Source organism: Quercus lobata, chromosome 4, assembly GCF_001633185.2.
Source record: "Quercus lobata isolate SW786 chromosome 4, ValleyOak3.0 Primary Assembly, whole genome shotgun sequence".
NCBI classification, from domain to species: domain Eukaryota; kingdom Viridiplantae; phylum Streptophyta; class Magnoliopsida; order Fagales; family Fagaceae; genus Quercus; species Quercus lobata.
Genome location: NC_044907.1, coordinates 35649053 through 35674907, shown reverse-complemented (window position 1 = coordinate 35674907; position 25855 = coordinate 35649053). Strand labels below are relative to the sequence as shown.

The 25855-nt window shown below is 39.7% G+C and overlaps 2 protein-coding genes across 2 annotated transcripts; one reads left to right on the top strand and one right to left on the bottom strand.

Annotated features, from left to right (window-relative positions):
• Positions 1–5336: 5336 nt before the first annotated feature.
• LOC115987410 (metalloendoproteinase 4-MMP-like) lies at positions 5337–6808 on the bottom strand. The gene has a single exon (XM_031110945.1). It carries the CDS (start codon positions 6716–6718, stop codon positions 5660–5662), a length of 1059 nt encoding a protein of 352 aa, XP_030966805.1. The 5' UTR covers positions 6719–6808; the 3' UTR covers positions 5337–5659.
• A 7458-nt stretch (positions 6809–14266) lies between these two features.
• LOC115984279 (uncharacterized abhydrolase domain-containing protein DDB_G0269086-like) lies at positions 14267–16598 on the top strand. Its single transcript, XM_031107241.1, has 3 exons — positions 14267–14407; positions 14518–15461; positions 15534–16598. The coding sequence occupies exons 2-3, from the start codon at positions 14988–14990 to the stop codon at positions 16212–16214; spliced, it is 1155 nt and encodes a 384-aa protein (XP_030963101.1). The 5' UTR covers positions 14267–14407; positions 14518–14987; the 3' UTR covers positions 16215–16598.
• Positions 16599–25855: the final 9257 nt, after the last annotated feature.

Here is a 25855-nt window from a genome sequence, read left to right as displayed (position 1 = left end):
ATTCTTCTTAATATGTCTATAATATATAATTTATATTTTATTTATTTATATATATAAATGAATAAAAAATTTTGATAAAAAATAATTAGGGTAAGAGGCTTTAAAGCCTGGATGTTTCCTTTGTAAACACTAGGAGCTTCCAACCAGTTAGTTGCAAGGCACTTGGGGTTTAGTTTTTCTCCTAATATTTTGTTAGATAAGTTCTGGAAGTCTTACAATTTCACAAGTTATTATTGTAGTGAAATATTTACTTTATTGAGTATAAATTCTATTATTTTATATTTAAACCATTTGCGTAAATCTTATTAAATCATATTTTCTTTAAATGATATAATAATAGTTCTATATACAAATAAAATTATAATAAATATATAATACCAAAATTATCAAAATTTATATCTAAAAATAAAAATAAAATATAAATTATATTTTCTTAATTTTTTTTGACATTTCACAATATTATTATATACTGACAACGAAGTTCCTAAACAAAGAACTAGCCTCTGAGCACACGCTTACGCGCGTGCTCAGAGGCTTTTTTTTTTTTTTTCTTTTGAGAAAAAATTAATAATTTGCATCCATTATAACTTGGAATTACTACATTTTTCAATCACGAAAAAATCTAAGGGTGTGATGAAAATGTATTTCACTTTCAAACACATAATACTCATCACACCCCTAGATTTTTTTCTTTTTCTTTTCTTTTTCTTTTTTTGTGATTGGAAAATGTAGTAATCCAAATTATAATTGATGTAAATTATTAATTTTTTCCCAAAAAAACTAGAAGAGTCTCTAATCACGCACGCATGCTTAGAGGCCAGTATTAATCTACTAAGAATGCTTCTAGTGACCAAAAACGTGAGCAGAACAATTCCCCTCCAAGTATATGCATTTTGTTGAACCGAGGCACATTGGATATTGATCTTTCTAGGCCATTTGACAAAAAAGTTCTACACTTACATTTTTATATATTTGTTAATGAGACAGATGATAGAACATCGGCCAAAATGGCCCATTAGCATTAATTTTTGAAATATTTAGCAACAGAGCACTGTTTCGGAAATAATTAGGGTAGTACCACTTTTTCCGAAAACGCCGCTATAGGGCCCGAAAACGTCACTATAGGGCTTAAAAAACGTCACTATAGGGCCCCTTGAACCTGTTATGGGGACTTATAAAAAAATTTTGCAGGAAAACGCCGCTATAGGGCCCGAAAAAGTGGTATTTCCCTAATTATTTTCGAAACAGTGCTCTGTTGCTAAATATTTCAAAAATTAATGCTAATGGGCCATTTTGGCCATAGAACATCTGCACCACTGTTTTCTTTTGCAACTTCAATTTCTTTATAGGCCATTTCTATAAAGAAAATAATAATAATATTTTGACCAATTTTTATATACCCGTACTTCTTAATTTTTGAATTATTTGACTTTTGCTAACTTTGTCTTATTCATTATCAAATAAAATTAATTATGTCATGCAAATCTAATAAATTTTTTTTTTAAGATTGTAATATTTTCTTTCAATTTCATAAATGGACTTGAACTAATTTTAAATGAATTTAAAGAAATTTTAAAATAAAATAATACTTCACACAAAAACTATAATGCACCTAAAATCTATTGAAACACTCCATAAAAGAATTAAAATATATTGTAACATTGTGAAATCTATTGAAATATTTAATGCAAAAATACTGAGTACAAAAATTAAAGTAATACTCCATTCATGCTATAGTAATTATAAAATAAAGTAATACTTGACACAAAATCTAAAATGGAATTGAAATCTCCAAACACTCGATATGAAGCTTAATATATTGTAACACTTTGAAAACTAATGGGACAGTTCATACAAAAAAATATGTTCGTTTTAACATTTGGTACAAAAATTAAAGTGGAACTACATGCGAGAAATCCCGCTTTCTTGAGTTTCCACTGCCACTCTTGTATTTGCAAGCGTTATATAACAATAGCCAAAACAAATAAAAAAACAATAGCTAAAACAAATTTAACCCAAAACAAACAAACAAATTGATATGATTCTATAAAGGGAAACTTGAAATCTATGAACAAATATTTGGCACTCCAATTATGGATCTATAGGAAGATGCCAAAAACATTGAATAAAATTCAAATTTTTAATTAAAAGCAAAAAAGTACAATAATTACTAAATCAAAAGAAACAAAAATTTTAGGAGATAATCTTCTACTTTCTTGTGCAATTTTTTCTTGAAACCTTTCACGCTTTCTTCTCCATTTTTTCTTGTGAGAAAATTTGAGGCATTTGAGAGCATTGAGTATGTCACTACTCTTTTGAGGGGGAAGTTTGAGGTGGTGGAAACACATATTTGTTTTCTATCCTAATATTTATAGGAATATTTATGAAAATTTTTGAGCATATCTCTATGGTTAAGGATGTAGAGGTTTTTTTTCCGCAAACCGCATGGGACATAATTAAAGAAGTCAATTGAGTTCAAATAGAAATTAGCATTATTTGAATGTTGAACAAACCGAAAGGAAACGTGAGGTTGTTAAAAAAAAAAAACAAAACAAAACAAAACAAACGCGGGATTGTGGGTTAGTGGAAAAGTGGTAAAAAACGTTAAGAGTTTTTTTTTTTTTTTCTTTTTTTAAGAAAACATAACAAAGCTTGGATAATTTTTTAAAAAATTAAACCCGAAAATTTTGGTAAGAGAAAAAAAAATTAGTTCAGATTATTAAAAAAATAAAATAAAATAAAATAAAAAATAAAAAAGATAATGAAGCTTGGATAAGAATTTTAATAATTAAAGCCAAAAATTTTGGTAAGAGAAAAAAATTAGTTCAGGTTTTTTTTAAAGAAAAGATAATGAAGTTTGGAGAAGTTTTTTAAAAAAATTAAACCCAAAAATTTTGGATGAGTTTTAAAAATAAAACCTAAACAGGGGATTATTTATTTATTAATTATGCTTGACTACTAACGTGTGTGAGAAATGTGATTAGAAAAAACTGCTTTTTTTTTTTAATTTAGCTAAAATATAGGAGTTTTTAAAATCGGTAATTATACATATTTAATCCTATTATTTAAGTTTTACAAACTGGTAAATTTAAGGATATTTTTTACATTAAAATTGAGGATCCCAAACAAGATAAACCTCTTAAACAGTAGTATAAATAGAAAATTACCTTCAACCCCCCTAACCTCCACTTGATCAACTGTCACATGGTTTTTCCTTTTTACTGTTTGCTTCTCCCCATGACTTGGTTCTTTATCTTAATCGCTGTTGACCAAGTTATAAAAAAAAAAATAAATAAATAAATAAATAAATAAAAAATTATAGCAGTAGATTAATTAGGTTATGATAATTTTGGTGGAAATACCATATAAAATGTCACAATTTTTGTCACAACTATTCTATATGGCAAATGGTAATTCGTTATCTATTACTTTCACATGGACTAACAATTTTTTCTCTATTAATCATAGTTTGCTAGAAAATTGTGACAAAAGTTATGATTTTAAATTTTTTTTTTTTTTTGGGTGGTGTTACTGATGAAGATTGAAGAATGTAAACACTAATTAGGCTTTTGACATTGACATTGACTATTTATCATCTGAAAGTCCTTCTCCATTAATTTTTTTGACACTAAGGGTCTGTTTGGTTGGAGGAGTAGAAAAGTGGGAAAATGGAAAATTAGTGAGAGGATAGAAAAGATTTGGTTTTTTCTCATGTGTGTTTGGTTGGAGGGGTGAAAAAGTGAGAGGGTGGAAAACTTATTAATTTGGTTGGAGAGAAAAAGGGGAGGATGGAAAATGTAGTTTATATAAATGGGAAATGCTAACGAGTGCCCTTAGGGTACTAGTTAAGAATCCACTTAAAGAAATTTTTTATGGGAAAAGAGAAAAATAATTAATATTTTGATAGTTTTTTTTATTTTCCATAAAAGTGATGTTAAAACTTTCTTAAAATGGATTCTTAACCAGTACCCTAAGGGCACTCGTTAAATTAACTATTATGTCCTTGTTATATAATAGCGGGAAAGTGAGCGGGGTATGTGAGTGTAATAAAGTGGAGATAGTTGTGTAAAATGCATTTCTCATCACTTTTCCTTCCTCATTTTCCTCTCAATTTGGGAGGATAAAAAAAGTGGGCACAGGAGGGAAAACTTTCTCCCATATTTTCTATCTCTTCTATTTTCTTTCCTCAACCAAAAAATGAAAAATAATATTTTTCACCTTATTTTTCATCCTCCTTATTTTTACCCCAACCAAACACACCCTGATAAAACCAGTTTCAGAGGAAACTCTTCTACAGTGTGAATTGGGTACACAACCAACCCAGTTGGTGTACCACATAATATCATATCACCCAACTTGACGGTGATGTGCCATTTGCTCTCTTTCACTGGTAAATGATCTCTGATTTGTTGAGTCAGTTCTAGTAACAAAGACACGAAATAATAAAGTTCTCACATTGTTGTTGGATTTCGAGTTTCTTTGTTAACATAGTCATTAATTAGCTTCTAAAAGCTAACCAATAGCTTTCGTTTCCTCCACAGTCCACACCCAACCCAATACAGAAAAGAGATGATTAACAAATCAAATGTTTATAGTCTAGAAAACCACGCGGTTGTGCCTAAAGGTTTTGATAAAGCAACCAAAGTCTGTCATAGCATAATGATAAAATTCCAAATTGGATAGAAATGGTGGAAAATTATACTTTTTTTTCATTTTTTTTATATATGTTATTTGTCTATTATTTCATTAAAAAATTTTCATTTTTTTAAAATTACTGAATCAGTAATCAGTTTCTATTTTTAAAAAATTTCTAACACAATAATTTTATACAGGTAAGAATTTTTTTAGTAAAACAGTGGATCACATCACTTACCCACTATAAGGACCTTATAATTTCTCGACCTTGATTTTTGTTTCAGATTGGTTGCTTACGTATTTATGATTTTATTGATGCTGTCTTTCAATAGTCAGGGCAGATTTTAAACTCTAATTAACTAATTTAACGGTAAGTAATGAATCACAAGATCCTATCAAACCAAATTGGTCCAATCAATAAAATACGAATAAAACTTAGATACAGTTCCTCAATTGTAATAAGAAATTATACCTAAATTTTATTCTTAAAACAATTAATTTTGTTTTGTACCTGTAATCTACTATTCTTAAAGAAATAAATAATTTGGTTTTAGCAGTAAACCAAGTAATTTTGTTTTGTACCTGTAGTCTTAATAAAATTTTACATATATGCTCTAGAGGAATGAAATATAAGGTACTGATCATTAACTGTATCATGCACAATAATAATTGGCACAAATTAATAAGATAATTCTCATTTAACTTTGTTTTCTTTCTATAATCTTAACAGAGTGTGTGCAAGCAAGAATTCAAATTAAAGAATGAATATTGTAATCTCACAGAATTGAACTCATCAAATCATGAACCCTAAAACTATTTCAAACTTCAAAGCTATAGTTAAAGGGCAGTCATTATAAGCACCCCCATAGATTTGGGCTTTGTGACTACCTCTTTGTTTCCTATCTGAACTTGAAGAGCCCCAATATTAGTCCTTATCTTCTGTACCCTGTTTCCTACCCCCACAGGAATTTTCCTCCACAACACCCAAAAAAAAACAAAAAAGAAAAACAGTGTTCATGCAAAATTACATGCACAAACAAAGAATCAAAAACAAAGTAACCCACTCATTATATGACCTAGTATTTCTCAAACCAACACCATGGTTTGTAGAAATATCAGACTCTAACATAGAACTAAACCTAAAATTAGGGTTTGATCCATACAAAGCTTGCACTCCTTCTATATCATCCATTGTCAATTCCAACTTCTGATCCCTAGGCATTAAACTAGGGTACATTACAGCTTCTGTAACCGAGCTATGTCCCAACCCTAACAAATGGCCAATCTCATGGGTCGCCACCGATTCCAAATCCATCGCCACATTCGATTTCTCCTTCTGAAAATCCACCGCCCATGTCTCCGCCGCATCAAGGTGAAACCTACCACTTTCAGGCGAAAATGAGTGTGCTAAAATCCCGAGAACCCCATCAAATGGCTCTCCGTCGCCATGGTCGCCATTGTAGAACCCTATTTTTATGTCGGCGAAGCCATAATCATCGGTTTCAGTGAAACTCACGGGAATGACCGAAGCCCATTTCCGAAATGCGTGTTTAAATGCGACCCTTATCTCCGATATGGTCAAGTTGTGGATCATGTACTCCGGCGAGAACGCGTAGGTGAGCATCATCGGCATTTGGCGAGACCACCGAGGTTTTCCGGGGAAATACACGTAATGTTTTGTCCCATGCAGCTTGTTGTGGTGGATATCGGGCACGCCGCATCTCGGGGTGAGTATTTGAGAAACGGTGGCGATATCGAGCTTACCGGTAATGGGGAGGCCGAGTTTTTCTTGGTAGAGTGTGAGAGCCGATTGGAACCGGGCATCGAAAACGTTATCAGTGAAAGTATCGTCTCGAAAATGGAAGTAACCGAAACGATGCAAGTGTTTTTTGATTTCCGATATGCCGATTACTTGGCTGCCTATTGAAGCGTCAAGAAAGCTTTTGCTGTTATAGCTTTGTAAAGTAACATGACTATTCAAAGGGAAACCGGGTGTTTTTCTGGCGGGAATGCATGGCGGCAAGCCGAGGATGAAGATGAAGAAGAAGAGAGAGATGAGAGAGTTACTGAATGAGAGAAACATTGGCAGTTTGCTTGGTTTGAAGGTTTGGAAGAATATGGAGGGAGCTTTATTGAAAAGCAAAGGTCCAATTTATAAATGTGAAGTTAATAAAATTTTCCTTTTCTTTTGGATATATAAGAAAGGGAAAATATTCGTGAATAGTTTAATGACCACTCTATACATCCACAATATTCATAATGTTATACACATTGACCTTTGACCACATTTTTTAAGGTGAAAGGTATGTTACTTACATATATAGTGTGTGTTTTAATAACTGAAATCAAGCCTGTCATGAAAACAGTATGTAATACAATATAATAAACATGAAAAATGATATGGACTAAAATCATGCACGTCATGAAAACAGTATCTAATAAAGTGTGTAATACACATGAAAAATGAAATATTTATAATATTTTCACAACAAATCATACGTGACAGATTTAGTAGATAAAAAAAAGTAATTTTAATAGTAGATTTAAATTAGAACGATCAATAATAACTAATTACCTATAATTTATTGTAAAAATATTATGAACATGTGTAATAAGCAAGGTAAAAAAGAAAACGTTAGGAGAGGATTAGAGTTTGAAAATGTATGACAGGGTAATGATTAAAGGGTGTGAATTATGATAGTGATGTAATGGGAATTTTAGAAGAATCTGCCAAATGGTTCTCTTTCAATTGTTAGATTCTGAGTCAGGTAGGCTTGAAAATGATGATGATGATTGGTGAGTGAATCACTGCTTTTTACGTTTTTTCTGGTCACGGTTGTGACTTATATCCTATCCATAAATTAGTGTGAAGCTTGACGTTTACATTAACCGAAGGATAAACTAGTCCCAACTCCCAACCTCATATACATCAACTTTGTTATTATTTCATTTTCAGTTGCTTGAGCTTATCTTGTAAATGAAGCCAATCTATCTTTTAGTTGCAACTTTTAAGGTTTCAATTTTTCTTCAATATAGCTTAGTCAAACCTTTTTTTTAAACCTCAAAAACTCAGTTTATAATTGTACCCATGATCAATTTTTATTTAACTAATTTTAACTTGTACTTCCAATATATATTCAGGATTAGTGGGCTTGTGCATTTTGGATTAAATTTTTGCAGAAAATGTACTTGCATTTATTGAAAGTTGGTAAGAATATAATATTATACCTAAAAAAACAGAGTTACAAATACTGTATATATATCATGTCATTCTAAGTTAGGAGTAGGGAATTCAAACAACATTATTCTAGCTAGTAGGGGACATGAGCTTAGGCCAAATATGAAGTGGATTAAGAATTTGTTATTGTTATTATTATTACTATTACTAGAAGGAATAAGCTAAGTTAATAATGAGTTAATTTTTATACATCAATGTCACACGTATACTAATACTATGCAATGGACATCGGCTTAACATTTTTATATATATCAATGGAAATTTATGAAATGGTTGATCATTTGAAAAGTGTGTACCTCAAGAAATTACAGATGTCATTTTATTTTATTTCTTTTGTGTGTGTGTGTGAGAAAGGCTATAACCACCAGAAGCAAGTACTTGTGGTTGTTGAGATATATCATTTTGGTTTTAACTTTCTCCTCTGTGTATTATATATATAATAGGAGTGAGGATGACTCAATGTATCTCATTGGCTCTGAGTAAGTCATGAACAATAGTGCTTGCTGGGCGTGTAGAAGACTCAATGTTCAACCCTGCTGGGAAGTAGGAAAGTCATAAATTAACAACTACCATGTCTGGGGACTACATATTATATAGTTGCTTGCTTGATTTCTATCAGGAATTTCCCAAAGTATCCATATATATATATATATATATATCCTATTGTTTATCATATATTTCTTTTCAAGAAAGGTCATTTTATCAACTTCTCTAACGGTACCCGAAATTTTCATGTTATCCAAACAGATAATGCTTTGCCTAGCTTGGTATACAAGCTGATTGATTGAAATGGATGTCATTTCCATTAAAAAGGGAAAGCATACACAGCAAAAGGATTTTTATTTTACAACGTCCCATATATTTATTTGGAACTTTTTTTTGGTCAATTGCAATTTATTTGTTTGGGCTGTATTTACGGAAAATTTTTAGGTAGTGTCGGAGTATAGTGAAATGGTGCTCCCTTTTGTCACATTCATGGTAAACCCCACTATGAATTTAATGAACAAACCCCACCATAAATGTGAGAAAAAGGAGCACTATTCTCCGTGCTCTTGAAGTATCTAAGAATTACTCTTGATTTATAATATGATTTTTTAATGATTTTGGCCCATTTTTATTAGTACAACTTTCCATAAATAGGTATGTAGGCCTGTTCAAGAATTCACCGGCGCCGACAAAACCGCCCGAAACCGCGCCGATCCGACCGCCGAAAGCTCCACCGAAGGTTCTCGGCGCGATGATCGGTAGGCTTTTTCCGTTACCGACGTCGGCCGGTGCGGTGGTCGGCAGCAAGATCTGCAAACCGAAGAGAAACCGAACCGAACCGATATATATATATATATATATATATTTTTTTTTTAACTTATACATATATAATATATAATCATTCATCAGTTTTAAAATAAAACAAATTGAGAGCGAGAGAGAGAGAGGACCAGTTTGGCGTGAAACTGAGAGGCGTGAAACTGAAAGAGGCAAAGGAAGAAGAAGGAAAAATAGGGTGTAGGTTTATTTAGTTAGAAACGACGCCGTTTCATTTAATTTTTTTTTTTTTTTTAAATCTGATTCAAAACGACGCCGTTTTGAAACCATTTAAAAATTTTACTATCAGGTTCAAAACGGCGTCGTTTTAGTGTTAGAATTAAAAAAAAAAAAAAAAAAAAGAACGCCAAGAACGACGTCGTTTTTTTTATAGGTTAGGTTAAATTTGAAAAATCCTTCGTTAGACGCAGACCTCTCCTCACTCTCTCTCATCCGCCTCTTCTCTCTCTCTGTCTATCTCTTTCTCAACAGCTTCGCCTCTCTCCCACCTACCTACGCCGCTCGCCACCACTCACCAACAGCGTCTTCTACAGATTGATGGCAGTGTTCTCCAAGCTTTCCTCTCTCTTCTCTCCTCTGTCATGGCTGTTATATAGAAATTTCTAGAGTATGTTTTGATGCTCAATAACAGGTATGTGAATTTGTATAATGCTCAATACCTAGGCTACCTCTCCTTGGCTCCTTGCTATGCTTCTATAAATATTGGGAATTTGTTTGAAAATTTTGTGTGGAAATTAGATATATATATATAGAACATGTTTGTTTGTTTGTTTGTTTGTTTTTTTTTGAATATTTGGGTTGTTTGATAATTCCGTGTGGCTTGTTTGAGGATTGATTTGTTTTATTTTTTATTTTTAATTTATATGTTTGTTTTAACTTTGCACCGAACTAACCGCACCGCACCGTTAGGGTGAACCGAAACTGGAGTAGACCGGTTGCTGGCCCTTTACATGCAAGGTGCGGTCAGGCATGAGGGAAACCGCACCCTATAGGTGCGGTGCAAAAATTCCCCCCATAACCGACCGCACCGCACCGTGTACAGCCCTAGTATGAACCAAATGAGTGTCATTGGGAACCACCCCACCCCCACCCCCCAAAAAAAAAATGATGTGATTTCCTATATTTATGATACATAGATAGAACTCCATACCAAACGAAAAAAGCCACTTGATACAAAATTTAATTTTTTCACATAACCTTTTAAGCTTTAAATTTTTTGTATTACCACTTTAATTAATTGCACTTCGAAAGTATCTAATAATTTTTTAGAGAGTTTGCTTAAGAGTACTCAAATGTGCTACAATTTTAATTTTTAAGACCCACATTTATGTGAGAAGAAAATATACTACACCAAATGTGCAAAATAATTTCTTTTGAACTATATATGTTGATGTCTTATTAAATTTTTCTTGGCATTCTAATAAGTAAAGAACGAATGTATTTGTTTCAACTTATTTGCTAGTCTATTTTAGTTATTTGGTAAGGTTACAACTTTGTTGGTATAAATTTAGACTCTAATGTTGATTTTATGAGGAATTAGGCCAAAGTTGATTAACTAACCAATTATGAAACTAAAATCAATTTAGGGTTAATCAAATCATATAAACAATATTGCCAACAACAATAAATTGTGAAAAATAAATAACACAACAATATGATTACGACATGAAAAACCAAGGGCAACACTAAAGGAAAAAAAAGGGGGGGGGGGTTTATCCACTAACCCCAAGGAAACAAATCCACTAAATTGAAATGAAGTTTTTATAGAAAACTTAATCTTAAATCTACTGTTACTTTATGTAGTACTTACTGACATGACTATATACAACTACAAATCCATGGACTCTTCTACCCTGAACTTTGTCACATGAACTCCCCGCTCATGACTCCAAAAACCTCCTGAAGATTTGATCTTTGCAGCAAATCTTGAGATGGTGTTCCTTTGTTATGGCAGCCTCAAGATCGTGAAATGTATTTCTTTATTTGCTTTTCAACTGATTAGTTGGATAGATGGAGGCCAAGGTCTTATATTCAGCCTTACAAAAATTTGTGGTTAATAGTGCCCTTATATTGGCTCTCTATTATGGTTACAAAAACCCACTTAATAGCTGACTTGATGCAAAACGCATCATATCAAAAACTGAATTTACGATTAATTCTTGATAGATCAGCAACTAATTTCGATAGATCGACTTTCATGTAACAAGATTCCAAAAACTCTTCTTCATTAATTGAGATGCTTCGTTCTTCATTTTGGACTTAAAGTTTCTTTTTTTTAGAAACAGTAATATATCTACTAAGCTTAGTTTTTGAACAATTTTGGGGTATTTGAAATACATTAGGCGTTTAGCCTAATAATAATTTAGTTGATTGAATAAGAAAATGAGAATTTTATGGGTAAATGAGGTGTTACCATGATAGCTAGGAGTTAGTGTTTTAGTATATATATAAAAAATAAAAAATAAATAATAATAATAATCATAATAATAATAAAATAAATAATAATAATAATAAAACAACAACAACAACAACAACAAAAACACCCTAAGGGTCCGTTTGGTTGGAGAAGTAAAAAAGTGAGAGGATGGAAAATTAGTGGGAGGATAGAAAATACTTAGTTTTCCCTCGTGTGTGTTTGGTTGGAGGGATAGAAAAGTGGGAGGATGGAAAACTCTTTTGTTTGATTGAAAAGAAAAGTGAAATGATAGAAAATGTAGTTTATATAAATTGACTATTATACCCTTGTTACATAATAGGTAAGAAATAGATTTATTTATACTCATTAAATAATATAAAATTTACCACATCATACATATAAATTTATATTATTATTTTATATTATTATAATGTAAAAATTACAATAGTGTACTTGCATTAAAAAACTCATTAAAAATTATAATGTAAAAAAAAATGGTCAACAACATGGTCAGCAACCGGGAAACTTTACAATAGTGTATTACATATTCTCAGCAACGTGGTCAGCAACTGGACAACATGGTCAGCAACGTGGTAGCAACTAGGTATTTATGTAAAAGTGCTTTCACAGCACTTTCTCTCTACATTTTTCTCCAGATTTGGGAGGATAAGGGTCCGTTTGGTTGGAGGAGTGGAAAAGTGGGAGGATAAAAAATATTTAGTTTTCCATCGTGTATATTTGGTTGGAGGGATAGAAAAGTAGGAGGATGGAAAACTCTTTTATATTGTTGAAAAGAAAAGTGGAATGATAGAAAATATAGTTTATATAAATTAACTATTATACACTTGTTACATAATAGGTAAGAAATATATTTATTTATACTCATTAAATAATATAAATTTTACCACATCATACATATAAATTTATATTATTATTTTTATTATTATAATGTAAAAATTACAATAGTGTACTTGCATTAAAAAACTCATTAAAAATTATAATGTAAGAAAAACGTGGTCAACAACTGGGAAACTTTACAATAGTATATTACATATTATAATGTAAAAATTACAATAGTGTATTACATATTCTCAACAACGTGGTCAGCAACTGGGCAACGTGGTCAGCAACATGGTAGCAACTGGGTATTTGTGTAAAAATGCTTTTGTAAGAACCAAGTACGAGGCCTATGGGCCTTGGATTATTATGGGCTCACAATCTATTTGTAGTGGGCTTGAAGATTTCCTACTATGGGTCGTTCTCGGCAGAGACTCAAAGCAACGCCCAGTTTGATGTTCACTCTTTCCCTCTTTTCTCTCCAAAAAAAAAATCCTCTTTCTTCTCCCATCTTTCTTCTATTTATAGCCAAGGTTAGTGGGAAGATCATGATTACAGCCACCGTTTGTGCCATTGAAGGTCCAATATCATTTGATTTAAGTGGATGTTTAGGTGAGAGGGCGGTGCTGCATTTATGATCTTGGAACTTGATTCCATCTGGACCGATAATGCTCGGCAGCACCGTCTCCCGTGCATACCACATTTTCCCGGGAATAACTCATGTACATGACCGGGAACGTTTGACCGAGCCCACCTTGGAACTTAATACCCTACACCTGTTTGTTATTTATGAATCCCCGGGAATGGCGTAGGACGACTGGACCTTTCGGCTGGGCCTGTGGCCAAAGCCAGTACGGGACAAGGCCCAGGGCCTGTATGGGCCTGGGATCACCGCACTGTACAATTGGGGCAGGGCCCGGGGTCTGTATGGGCCTAAGGTCTCGGTGCCGTACAATAGCCCCCCCTTGATTCATACTCGGTCATCGAGAAGAATCAAGGAGCAGCATGGGACCTTTTGACCTCGGGAGTCTTTTAGCCTGGGACTTCTGGCCGTCATTTCTCATTTAATATTCATCTCAAAAGACGCGCCGTTTCGCGGCGCCAGGCGCAGTCGTCATTATTGCCTGACGGTTCGAGAACCGAAGCGACGTGCGGATTGGTTATGCTTGGCGTTCGTTGGACTGCTCGTAGACCGCGCCCATTTAATGCTTGATTCAGACGCTTCTTCTTCCTCCATTCATTTTTCTTTCCTCTATAAATAACCTCCCTCTGAACAGCATCCCATTTTTCCTCTGCCAATCTTTAGAGCTCTTTTTCTCTGCCGACCACATTTCTGTGCGCTTGCTTACCCAGTGTTCTTTTCCTCCTTAGAACCCAAAGTAAGTTTTTCTTCCCCTTCCTTTTCCTTTCAACTTTCATTTCTTTGAGTTTACTTTCGCATTTTTAGGCGTTATAGATGGGTTACTCTTACCTCCTAGAGTCCCCGGCTGCTTTGGCCACCTTTAGGAGTAAATTTAACATTCCCAATGACGTGGATGTGGCCTACTGCCATGAGAGCGATATTGAACTCCACCGAGGGCATGGTATAGCCTTCTTTCCTTTGATGTCCATTCTAGAAGGTGGGGTCAGGTTCCCCGTGGATCCCCTCTTAATAAACACACTCACTTACTACGGGCTGTGCCCGGACCAACTTCCCCCCAACTTTTACCGGGTAGTTAGTTGCGTCAGTAAGTTGAACCACACCTTTAACTTACAGTTAGACCACCATGACATTAACCAAATGTATAGGCTCTGTGGGAGCAAAGCCACCGGTTATTACCTAAAGACAAGGGATGCACGGGTACGGCTGATATCATGCCTACCTGATTCGAACAGGAACTCCGCCAATGAGTTCGTTAGGGTGAGCGGCAATTGGTTTGCCGGGGAGTTTCCTTGCCCCCTTACGCCGCGTGAAGTGGGTTCGTTCCATCCCCTTCATATAACTGCTTTCTTTCGCCTCTCATTTTCTTCCTCTCGGTAAAAAGAATTTTTATGATTAGAGACTAATGCGTCATTTGATCTTTTGCAGACGGCAAAGTGTTTGTGCAGGACCTCAGAGTCGTCCACGCCAAAGACTTAAACTTCGTCCTCCGCTCTGAGATATACGTGCATTGGGACGGGCAACTCCGGGCTTCGCATTTGATCCTCGGTGTGGAGCCGGTTTATTCTACTTGGCAGCCGTTCAAGCAGGCCCTGATAGTTGACAGCCCCCTGCTGTCGTATATAGACGTTCGGTACGTGAACTTTTTACCGCCGAGTCTTACAACCGGGGAAGCGAGGGAATTTGGCCGGCGGGTTACTCGCGCAGACGAGCTAGCCCCTTTGAGAGACGAATCCGCGGAAAAAGCATCCCGGCGCATCAGGGAGTTAGCCCACGAAGCCGTGCAGCAAGGCCAAGCGCAAGAGCAGCCAATCCCCGAGAATCCGGCCGCCGTGAACCAACAACAAGTGATAGAAGCGGCCGCCCTTTTAGCTAGAGCTGCCCGGCCTAAGGGAAAGATGGTATCTAGAAAAGTGCTGTCGGTAGAACGGTTTGTGCCCGGTGCCCGACAATCCAATCAGCCCCCTCCTCCAGAGGGCCGGGGTCAAGTGCCGCAGCCTTCACCCCCACCGCAGGCCGGACGTGCCCGGAAGAAGCAAAAGGTCACCGATCAACCTTCCACTTGCCCGGGCGAGGTCGCTGCCCAGACTCCTCCCCGTCCAACAGGTGGTATTGTTATCCGTGAGCCGCCGACTGAAGCCGGCACGGGGGGCGCGTCCTCCTCCCAAGTGGCTCCTGCGTGGGAGCCGAAGATCCTTCTGGACGGCAAACCATTGCCGTCAACCGCCTGCATTCGGATGTGGGATAAAGGCGAGGGCGGCCGTATTGCCCAATCTTTGGCCGAAGCTCTCCAACTTCCCGAGGATGTGCATGCTTTCGAGGATGGATCCGAGGAGTCCGTAGGGCGCCGGTTAGAGTGGCACGCCATTGCGGTAATTTTTTTGTCTATCTAGTTCTTCATACAGGTTTCCTTTTGCCTTTTTTCTAACTTTTGTCCTTGCTAGGCTGCTCAAATGGCCCACATTGTGGCTGCTCGGGCACGGGAGCTTGCTGAGGAGAGCGAGCGCGAGAAGGAGGCGCGCGAGGCGGCGGTGAAAACGGCTAAGGAAAAACTGAAGGCCGCCGAGTCTGCTGAGAAAAAGGCTGCAGTTGCCGAGAAGAACCGGTCCCTTGCCGAGAAAAGGTGTGCGGAGCTCCTAACCCAGCAGAATGAGACGGAGCTTAAGCTAGCCCAAGCTATCAGCCTTAACACCTCCAATGCCGAGGAGATAGCTGACCTTAGGGCAGGCTTGGCAGCCGCGGAGCAGAAATGGTATGATGTCGGCTTTGCTGATGCCGAAAACTCTGTAGAGCCGGTGGTTGCTCGGGCTAGGAATATGGGCTTTGAGGCCGGGTGGTTTGCCGCCCTTCAGGCAATGGGTGTTCCTGAGGATTCGCATCTGAGAGACCCCGGCCAAATCCCATTCCCGAGCCCCGCCCCTGCTGCTCAGGGTACCCCGGTGGCGATTGACGAGGAAGAGACAGCCAGTATGAGGGAGCTGGTTGAGCAAATCGATGCTCACGCCGAGCCTGAGGAAATGGAAGTCACCAGTATCCCGACTGTGCAGGAGCTTCTCGGTGAGGCCCCGCCTTTTTCTTTGGCCGGCCAGCAGGAAGTGATACCGCCGAACCAACCTCCCCGCTAATTTTGCTTTTATCTTGCTTGCTCATTTTTATTTTATTAGTTTTACTTGCTCACGTCACCGGGATGCGGTGACCGAACATTTGTTTTATTTTGTTGGTTTTATTTGCCTATGTCACCGGGATGTGGTGACCGAACAATTGCTCTACTTTAATTAGAAGTCCGTTTTCTTTTTCCGTTTGAATTTGTCGAATGAAATTATCTCTGTTCGTGTTTTGCTTGAACCACGCCAGTGCTATGGCGGCTTAATGTAATAGTACCCCCGAGAACCATTTACGCGGCGCTTAGTGTATTTTGAGAGCGCTTTTTGACTTAGTATTTGAAAAAGGGTCGGGTTAGGCTTTGGCTGAACCGGGAATCGAGCCGAGGGTCAGGTTTTCGTACTTAGAGAATTATTTGTAGGTTTCCACCTGCTCGGCGATAGTGATCGAGCCGAGGATCAGGTTTCTATCCTTAGATTATTATTTGTAGGTTTCCGCCTGCTCGGCGATAGTGATCGAACCGAGGGTCAGGCTTCTGTCCTTAGAGACTTATCTGTAGGTTTCCACCTGCTCGGCGATAGTGATCGAGCCGAGGATCAGGTTTCTGTCCTTAGATTATTATTTGTAGGTTTCCGCCTGCTCGGCGATAGTGATCGAACCGAGGGTCAGGCTTCTGTCCTTAGAGACTTATCTGTAGGTTTCCACCTGCTCGGCGATAGTGATCGAGCCGAGGATCAGGTTTCTGTCCTTAGATTATTATTTGTAGGTTTCCGCCTGCTCGGCGATAGTGATCGAACCGAGGGTCAGGCTTCTGTCCTTAGAGACTTATCTGTAGGTTTCCACCTGCTCGGCGATAGTGATCGAGCCGAGGATCAGGTTTCTGTCCTTAGATTATTATTTGTAGGTTTCCGCCTGCTCGGCGATAGTGATCGAACCGAGAGTCAGGCTTCTGTCCTTTGAGATTTGATGGTGATTCTTCCGGCGTACGGCTAAGGAATGAAAAATAGCTTATACAAAAGGATTCATCATGCTCTTAATTTCAATGGGATACAAGTAATGGCTTACACCGATGATTATGCGTAGAACTTCTTCAAGTTGTTGGCGTTCCATGGTCGGGGGAGTGGCCTCTCGTCAAGGTCTTCCAAGTAGTAGGCCCCTGCACCCGCAATAGCTGTGACTCTGTATGGTCCTTCCCAACTCTGAGCGAGCTTCCCTGCAGTCAAGTCCCGCATGTTTCCCACTACCCTTCTTAATACTAGTTCCCCGGCAATGAACTCCCTGCTCTTTACATTTCGGTTGTACCTTTGGGCCAGCTTCTGTTGATACTCGGCAAGACGTATGGTCGCAGCCTCCCTGCATTCTTCTAGCCAATCCAAACGCTCCATCATCAGGTCGGCGTTCTGTACGGGGTCAAACCCGGCGACCCGTGCACTGCATAAGCTCACCTCGGTTGGTATGACTGCTTCCGAGCCGTATGTCAGGGAGAACGGGGTTTCACCCGTGGATCTCCTAGGGGTCGTGCGGTACGCCCATAATACACTGGGTAGCTCTTCCGCCCATCTTCCCTTTGCTCCGTCCAACCTTCTTTTGAGCCCGTTCAAGATAGTCTTGTTTACCGCTTCAGCTTGGCCGTTGCTTTGTGGGTATGCCGGGGTTGAATACTTGTTTTTGATGCCAAGCTTACTACAAAAGCTCCGGAAAGCATTGCTGTCGAACTGCAGCCCATTGTCTGATACCAGCGAATTCGGCACCCCAAACCGTGTAACTATGTTTTTCCATACAAACTTTTTCACGTCGGAATCCCGGATATTAGCCAAGGCCTCTGCTTCAGCCCACTTTGTGAAGTAATCTACAGCCACCAATACAAAACGGCGGTTCCCCGTTGCCCGGGGGAAAGGCCCAAGGATGTCAAGCCCCCATTGTGCAAATGGCCACGGGCTGCTGACAGGATTTAGCTGTCCTGCAGGTTGATGGATCATTGGGGCGTGCTTTTGACATTGTTCGCAACTTCGTACGTATTCGGCGGCATCCTTCTGCATCTGTGGCCACCAAAACCCCTGTGTCATTGCTCGGTGTGCCAAAGATCGTCCCCCGGCATGCCCGCCGCACACTCCCTCATGCAGCTCGGTCAGGAGCTCTTTGACCCTGTCTGGATGTAGGCATAAGAGGTAAGGGCCTGCAAAGGATCTTCGGTACAATTTTCGGTCTGAAGACAGCCAGTATCTGGGAGCCATTCGCCGAATCTTGTTGGCCTCGGCCTCATTCTCCGGAACTTTATCCTCGGCAAGGAAGTCTATGATCGGGCTCATCCAACTTGGACCAGCTACTGCCACCTGCGCAATCTCTACTCCGGCTTGGTCGGGAACATTCTTCACCTGGATGCTTGGCTCCTTTACAAGTTCTACCGTGATGAGCCTTGGCGTATCCTCGGTAGCCGATGAGGCTAACGTGGCAAGAGAGTCAGCGTGCTTGTTTTGTGACCGGGCTACCTGGGATATCTTTACCGTTCCAAACTGACTGATAATCTGCTTTGCCGCGCCGAGATAAGCTTTCATTCTGGGGTCCCGAGCTTCGAAGTCCCCAGTGATCTGATAAACCACCAGTCGAGAATCAGAGTAGATCTCTATGTCCTTTGCGCCCAGATGTAATACTGCCCTCAATCCGGCCAACATGGCTTCGTATTCGGCTTCGTTGTTCGAGGCTTTGAACCCCAGTCTGAGGGAGTGTTCCAGTCGTATACCCTCCGGGGTGACAATGACAATACCAGCCCCGGCCCCCATAGCATTCGATGCACCGTCCACAAATAACCTCCATGGGCGAATCTCCGTACTACAGATTATTTTGCCTTCATCCTTGGGTGTAAACTCTGCGATGAAGTCAGCCAGAACCTGTCCCTTCACCGAGCTTCTAGGCCGGTATCTTATGTCAAACGATCCCAACCGAGTCCCCCACTTGGCAATCCGCCCTGTGAAGTCTGATCTCTTCAATAGTGACTGCAATGGATACTCGGTGAGGACGAACACTGTGTGTGCCTGGAAGTAATGTGGCAACTTTCTCGTGGCGTGCACCAGAGCCAAAACTAACTTCTCGAGAGGCAGGTACCTTGTCTCGGCATCGACCAAGGTTTTGCTCACGTAATACACCGGCATCTGCACTCCCCGGTCCCTTAGCAACACAGCACTTACCGCATGGTCGGTGACAGCGAGATACATAAACAGATCCTCTCCGGGATCCGGGGCCGTCAACCTCGGCGCCTTTGCCAAATATTCCTTTAGCTCTCGAAAGGCTTCATCGCAGCTCTCGTCCCATAGAAACCCCTTCCACTTTTTCAGAAGCTGATAAAAAGGCCGGCAACGGTCGGCAGACTTGGAGATGAATCTGTTCAGGGCCGCTAGCATTCCAGTGAGCACTTGCACCTCTTTGGGATTGCTTGGTGGTTTGAGGCGGTTCACGGCTTCTATCTGGTCGGGGTTGGCTTCTATACCCCGAGTAGAGATCAGATACCCCAGGAACTTACCAGCCCCCACTCCGAAAGTGCACTTTTCGGCATTCAAGCGCAATTTATACCGACGTAGTATCTCAAACACTCCCCGGAGATCTTCGGTGTGCTGCGACTCAATTCTGCTTTTCACCACCATATCATCGATATAAACTTCAACCGTGCATCCAATTTTTTCTCGGAACATTCTCGTCATCATTCTCTGATACGTAGCCCCGGCGTTCTTTAGTCCGAACGGCATGACCTCGTAGTGATAATTTGCATTCGGGGAGATAAATGCAGTCTTTTCTCGGTCTTCGGGCGCCAAGGCAATTTGGTGGTAGCCCTGGAAGGCATCCAGGAAGCTCATCCTCGGATGCCCGTACGTTGCATCTACTAGCTGGTCAATCTTGGGCATCGGGAATGGGTCCTTGGGACATGCCTTGTTCAAGTCTGTGAAATCCACACAAACTCTCCATTTCCCGTTCTTCTTCTTTACCACGACAGTGTTTGCCAACCACTTCGGGAAGAATATCTCCTTTATGGCTCCGGCATCCTTCAGCCGCTGTACCTCCAGGTTTACTGCCTCGACGTGTTCCCTCGACGCTCTTCTCGGTTTCTGCTTCTTTGGGGGGGAATAACGGATCCACATTGAGTCTGTGGACAATGAACTCGGGATCTACGCCGGGCACTTCATACGGGCTCCACGCAAAAACGTCCACGTTTTGCAATAAGAACAGCAACATATCTACCCTTTCCCGGTCGTTCATGCTTGTACCTATCTGGAAATACTTGTCAGCATCTGGGAGAATCCTTACCTTCAGCACCTCCTCGGCCACGTCCGCCCCAGCTTCCCCCTGGGGTTTCTGTAATTGCTATGAATTTTCTTTCTCGTTCTCCTCAGTTCGACCGAGCTGTTCGTTCTCCCACCGGACCGCGGCGACGAGGCACTGCCTCGCCACCTGCTGATTCCCCCTTACCACGGCAACTCCATTCTCGGTAGGAAATTTCACTTTTACGTGAAGGGTGGACGGGACAGCCCCCATTGCGTGAATCCACGGCCTTCCCAGGATTGCGGTGTATGGTGCGAATGATCGGACCACTATAAATGTAACTATAACTGTCTTGCCTTCCATGTTCACTGGGAGAGAGATCTGCCCCTCGGGAATTACAACCCTCCCATCAAACGAGACCAACGGCGTGTCATACTTCGCCAAATCCTGGGTCTTTAACCCTAGCCCTTCAAAGAGATCCGGGTACATGACGTCGGCTCCGCTTCCTTGATCAATCATCACCCTCTTCACCAGGAATCCGCCTATCCGGGCTGTCACCACCAAAGCATCGTCGTGGGGTTGGACCGTCCCCTCGAAATCATCTTCTCCGAACGAGATGGTCGGCCGTCCACCTTTTTTCTTCTTTTTGGATGATTCTCCTTCCGCGCAGGCTACTGTCAGTATCCTTTTAGCCGCTGCTGCCCTTCTTGGTGCGGCATGGATGACTTCGATTACCCCCAGGGGTGGTGGAAGGGGGTTCCTTTTCTGTTGGGATCCCTGCCCGGTTTCTCGGTTAACGGAATCTGTTACAAACTCTTTTAAGTACCCGGCCCTTGCTAGCTGTCCGAGATGATCTTTTAATACCCGGCACTGTTCAGTCGTGTGCCCCTTGTCTCTGTGATAGGTGCAGTATAAGTTTTGGTTCCTCCGAGATGGGTCGCCCCCCATTTTGTTCGGCCACCTGAAGAATGGCTCGTCTTTGATCCGTTCCAGGATCTTGTGAACTGGCTCTTTAAACACCACATTGACCCCGTCGATCTGCCCCTCTGGTCCCGGCATTCTGAAGTCTCGTTTCGGTTTTGCCGGCAAAACGTTTTGCCGAGATCTCCCCACTAACGGAGCTTTCCCCCTGCTTTGCAACCGGTCATCTTCCAGGCGTTTGTACTCCTCTATGCGTCTCATCAGTTGCCTCATGTCCTCGGGGGATCTTCTCGTCAGTGACTCCCGTAATTCAGAATCCTCATGAAGCCCCATTCTGAAGGTGCTTGCCGCAATTTTCTCGTTTCCTCCACCAATCTCGTTATAGAGTTCCCAGTATCGGCTGGCATAACTCCGAAGGGTTTCCCCAACCCTCATCTTCATGGAAAGTAGTGCGTCAACCGGCTGTTGCACCCGGCTACATGTCACGAACCTGCTGCCGAATTCCTGAATCAGCTCGGCAAAGCTGTGTATGGAGCCCTTCCGCAAACCATTGAACCATCTTAGTGCCGTGGAACCGAGACTAGAGGGAAAAACCTTACACATTAATGCATCGTTGTGCGCATGCAAAGACATCATGTGGATGTAATGGCTAACATGCTCCACAGGGTCTGTCCTTCCCTCATACGAATTGAATGGTGGTCGTGTGAATCTGCTCGGCATAGGGGCCCGTTCAATTTCATCGGAAAACGGTGACCGGGCAGCCATCCGTAGAGCCCGGCTCATTGCGTCCATGGAGGCATTGTGGTGTAGACGTTCTTCCGGTGATTCTGATCCTTGGTGATCATAACCGTGCGACCGTGAGCGGTTCCGTCGATTGCGTGGTTCCCGTGATTGCCGGTGCGACTCTTGGGAGCGCGACCGGTCTCGGGACCGATGCGTATTAGACCGGCTGGAGGCCTCACCCTGGTTTCTCCTTTGCTGGGAGTTGCGATTCCTTTCATCTCGCCGAACCCTTGCTTCCAGCTCTAGGTCCATTACCAGTCTGCGTAACCGTTCCAGCTCTCGGTCCCTTTCGTCATGCCGCCGATGCGCCGAGACGTCCGAAACCGTCCAGTGTGTCTGAGCCGATCCTTCTCCTTGTCCGGACCCTTCCTCCCTTCTTGAGTGCTCCCTATCTTCCCGCCTTTTTTGCCTTCTCTCCCTCCATGTTGACCCCCGAGAAGATCCCATGGAGCCGCTTGGTGCACGCTCCTCAGACATCCTCGTCGTTTGAGTCCCAGTCGAACTACAGCTTTGTAGGAGTGCCCCACGGTGGGCGCCAATTGTAAGAACCAAGTACGAGGCCTATGGGCCTTGGATTATTATGGGCTCACAATCTATTTGTAGTGGGCTTGAAGATTTCCTACTATGGGTCGTTCTCGGCAGAGACTCAAAGCAACGCCCAGTTTGATGTTCACTCTTTCCCTCTTTTCTCTCCAAAAAAAAAATCCTCTTTCTTCTCCCATCTTTCTTCTATTTATAGCCAAGGTTAGTGGGAAGATCATGATTACAGCCACCGTTTGTGCCATTGAAGGTCCAATATCATTTGATTTAAGTGGATGTTTAGGTGAGAGGGCGGTGCTGCATTTATGATCTTGGAACTTGATTCCATCTGGACCGATAATGCTCGGCAGCACCGTCTCCCGTGCATACCACATTTTCCCGGGAATGACTCATGTACATGACCGGGAACGCTTGACCGAGCCCACCTTGGAACTTAATACCCTATACCCGTTTGTTATTTATGAATCCCCGGGAATGGCGTAGGACGACTGGACCTTTCGGCTGGGCCTGTGGCCAAAGCCAGTACGGGACAAGGCCCAGGGCCTGTATGGGCCTGGGATCACCGCACTGTACAATTGGGGCAGGGCCCGGGGTCTGTATGGGCCTAAGGTCTCGGTGCCGTACAGCTTTCACAGCACTTTTCTCTCCACATTTTCCTTCCGATTTGGGAGGATAAAAAAAGTGGGCCCAGGGGAGAAAACTTCCTCCCCTGTTTTCTGTCTCCCCTATTTTCCTCTCTCTATTTTTCATCCTCCCTATTTTCACCCCAACCAAACACACCCTAAAAAAAGTGGGCCTAGAGGAGAAAACTTTCTCCCCTGTTTTCTGTCTCCCCTATTTTCCTTCCCCAACCAAACAGTGGAAAACAACATTTTCTATCCTATTTTCCATTCTCCCTGCTTTCAGCCCAACCAAACACACCCTAAATCACATTATTAAGGAGAGAAAGGTTGTATTATTTTATAATTGATGGTGTTATTTAGCTTAAGTGACTTGTACCAAAATATGCTTAACCCACACATACGAGTTGAGGTGAACAGATTGAGGTATAAATAACAAAATGTCTTAGTTCTCTTAATGCCAAGACTAAAAAAATTCAAACTGAACTTTATGAATTTTAAGGATTTTACTTTGGAAATAGATATTTTATCAATATTTGAAAAATAAAAATGATTTTGAACCGTTCAAAGAATGTCTTAGAGAAATTGAGAATAAATTTAGTGGGATTTTTTTTTTCTTTTTAAATCTTAAACTAATAGCTATGAATATGAATTTTTAGGATTCAACTCATGTGAATTGTCTTGAGGAGTTATCTATGATTCTATATATGGAACTACCACCACCACACCCATCTAACGATATGTGGAAGAAAAAAAAAATTGAAAAAAATGTTGTTTAGACCCAGACGACTTAATTGCCAATTTCAAAAAAAAAAAATATTACAAACACAAACTATTTTACAACATTTTTACAAATTATTGTTAGAGCCAATTTTTATTGGTTTTCATTTGAGCCCACTACTAACATTACTTTTTCATTTATTAATTTCCAATAACCACATCAATAGTTTGCATATCTAGCATTTTTTAATAAACAATCACAATCACACAAAAAATATGTAATTGTTCATGTGTTCATGAGAACTCTTGTAAATTGATATGATTCATAAGATAGATGGGTCAATCCCCGGACCTTCATAGAGGGTTGATATACATATCTTTCACACTTCTATCATTTCCTTATTTCATCCAATTGTATTCAAAGAGAAAATATGAATACGATGTGGTAAGTTTGTGTAACACAAAATGTCTTCTTCTTTTTTTTAATGTATGTGCCAATAAGGCTAAAGTCCTCTCTCTCTCTCTCTCTCTCTCTCTCTCTCTCTCTCTCTATATATATATATATATATATATATATCTTTCACACTTCTATCCTTTCCTTATTTCACCCAATTGTATTCAAAGTGAAAATATGAATACGATGTGATAAGTTTATGTAACACGGAATGTCTTCGTAAGACTCTTAGCAAAGTTCACCTTTTTAAATTGGTTTCACCCGAATACATAACAATTTATTCATTAATGTTTAGCTTGCTTTTTTCTTTTTTCTTTTTGGGTGTGGAGTCCATAACTTTAACCCAATCTGTGTAACCTATAAATTTGGCCCAATATATTAAGACCAATATGGGCCAGAAAACAAATGAAAACAGTAACTATCGTCTTTCTTTACTACTACGATTAACGTACAAAGGTTGAATTTCCACAAGTTAGCTCGGTTTCCTTTGTGTTACACACTTACGCCTCTTAATAATTTTTTATTGGATTAAAATTTTAAAAATTTTATTATTGGATTACATGTTATCTATGTTATCAACCTGCTTGCAAAATTTTATGTCATTCGGATACTATTTATTATTTGATCTAGAAAATTATCTTCTTCTTTTTTGCATAATTTAAAAATATAAAAGCTTGAAATTGAAAATTTTGATAAATGACATAATTATTAATCTCTAATCCTATTGAAATTTTTGCAAGCATGAAGAAAATAATATAATCCAATGATAGATTTATCAAAATTTGCATCTAATTAAAAGGTATTGAGTACCATAACATTACATAAAATGACACAAGATCAATTTTTTTTATTAATTAATTAATTTAATAATCACATAGTTATAAATTGAACCTAACTCAATGGAACTTTTTTTGGATTTTTACTTTTTATTAATAAAAAATTTCTAAAGACAAAAACACTGACCAGTGACTACAACAGCCTATTTGGGCCCAAACCTTCTCCATCTGCAAGGGGAAAAGCCCAGGCTAATTGAATTTAAGGTAAAGTTTAATCACTGGAGAAGCCCTTTTCTTTTTTATATGGTTGTCTAAAACGTAGAATTTGAATTTACTATCTAGAGTTCAATGGTGATAATAATAATAATAATAATAATTAATGATTCCTATTAGCCATATATTAGAAAAAGATTTGGGATCTAGTCTTGTCTATACGAATATTGTGGAAATTATGTTTCTCAAAAAAAAAAAAAAAGAATATTGTGGAAATTATGATCGCAACTTTGATAGATATATTACTTAAAGAAAAAGAAAGAATTTTCATTAGGATGGTAGAAAAAACCTTGCACAATATTGAGCATTGTCAAAGTCTTCCACAC

Bases quoted from the DNA above. Each gene is read 5' to 3' on its own strand.
- LOC115987410 (XM_031110945.1), bottom strand. From the start codon at position 6,718: ATGTTTCTCTCATTCAGTAACTCTCTCATCTCTCTCTTCTTCTTCATC.
- LOC115984279 (XM_031107241.1), top strand. From the start codon at position 14,988: ATGGTATCTAGAAAAGTGCTGTCGGTAGAACGGTTTGTGCCCGGTGCC. The intron at 15,462-15,533 runs GTAATTTTTTTG...TGTCCTTGCTAG, and splicing joins TAGAGTGGCACGCCATTGCG to GCTGCTCAAATGGCCCACAT.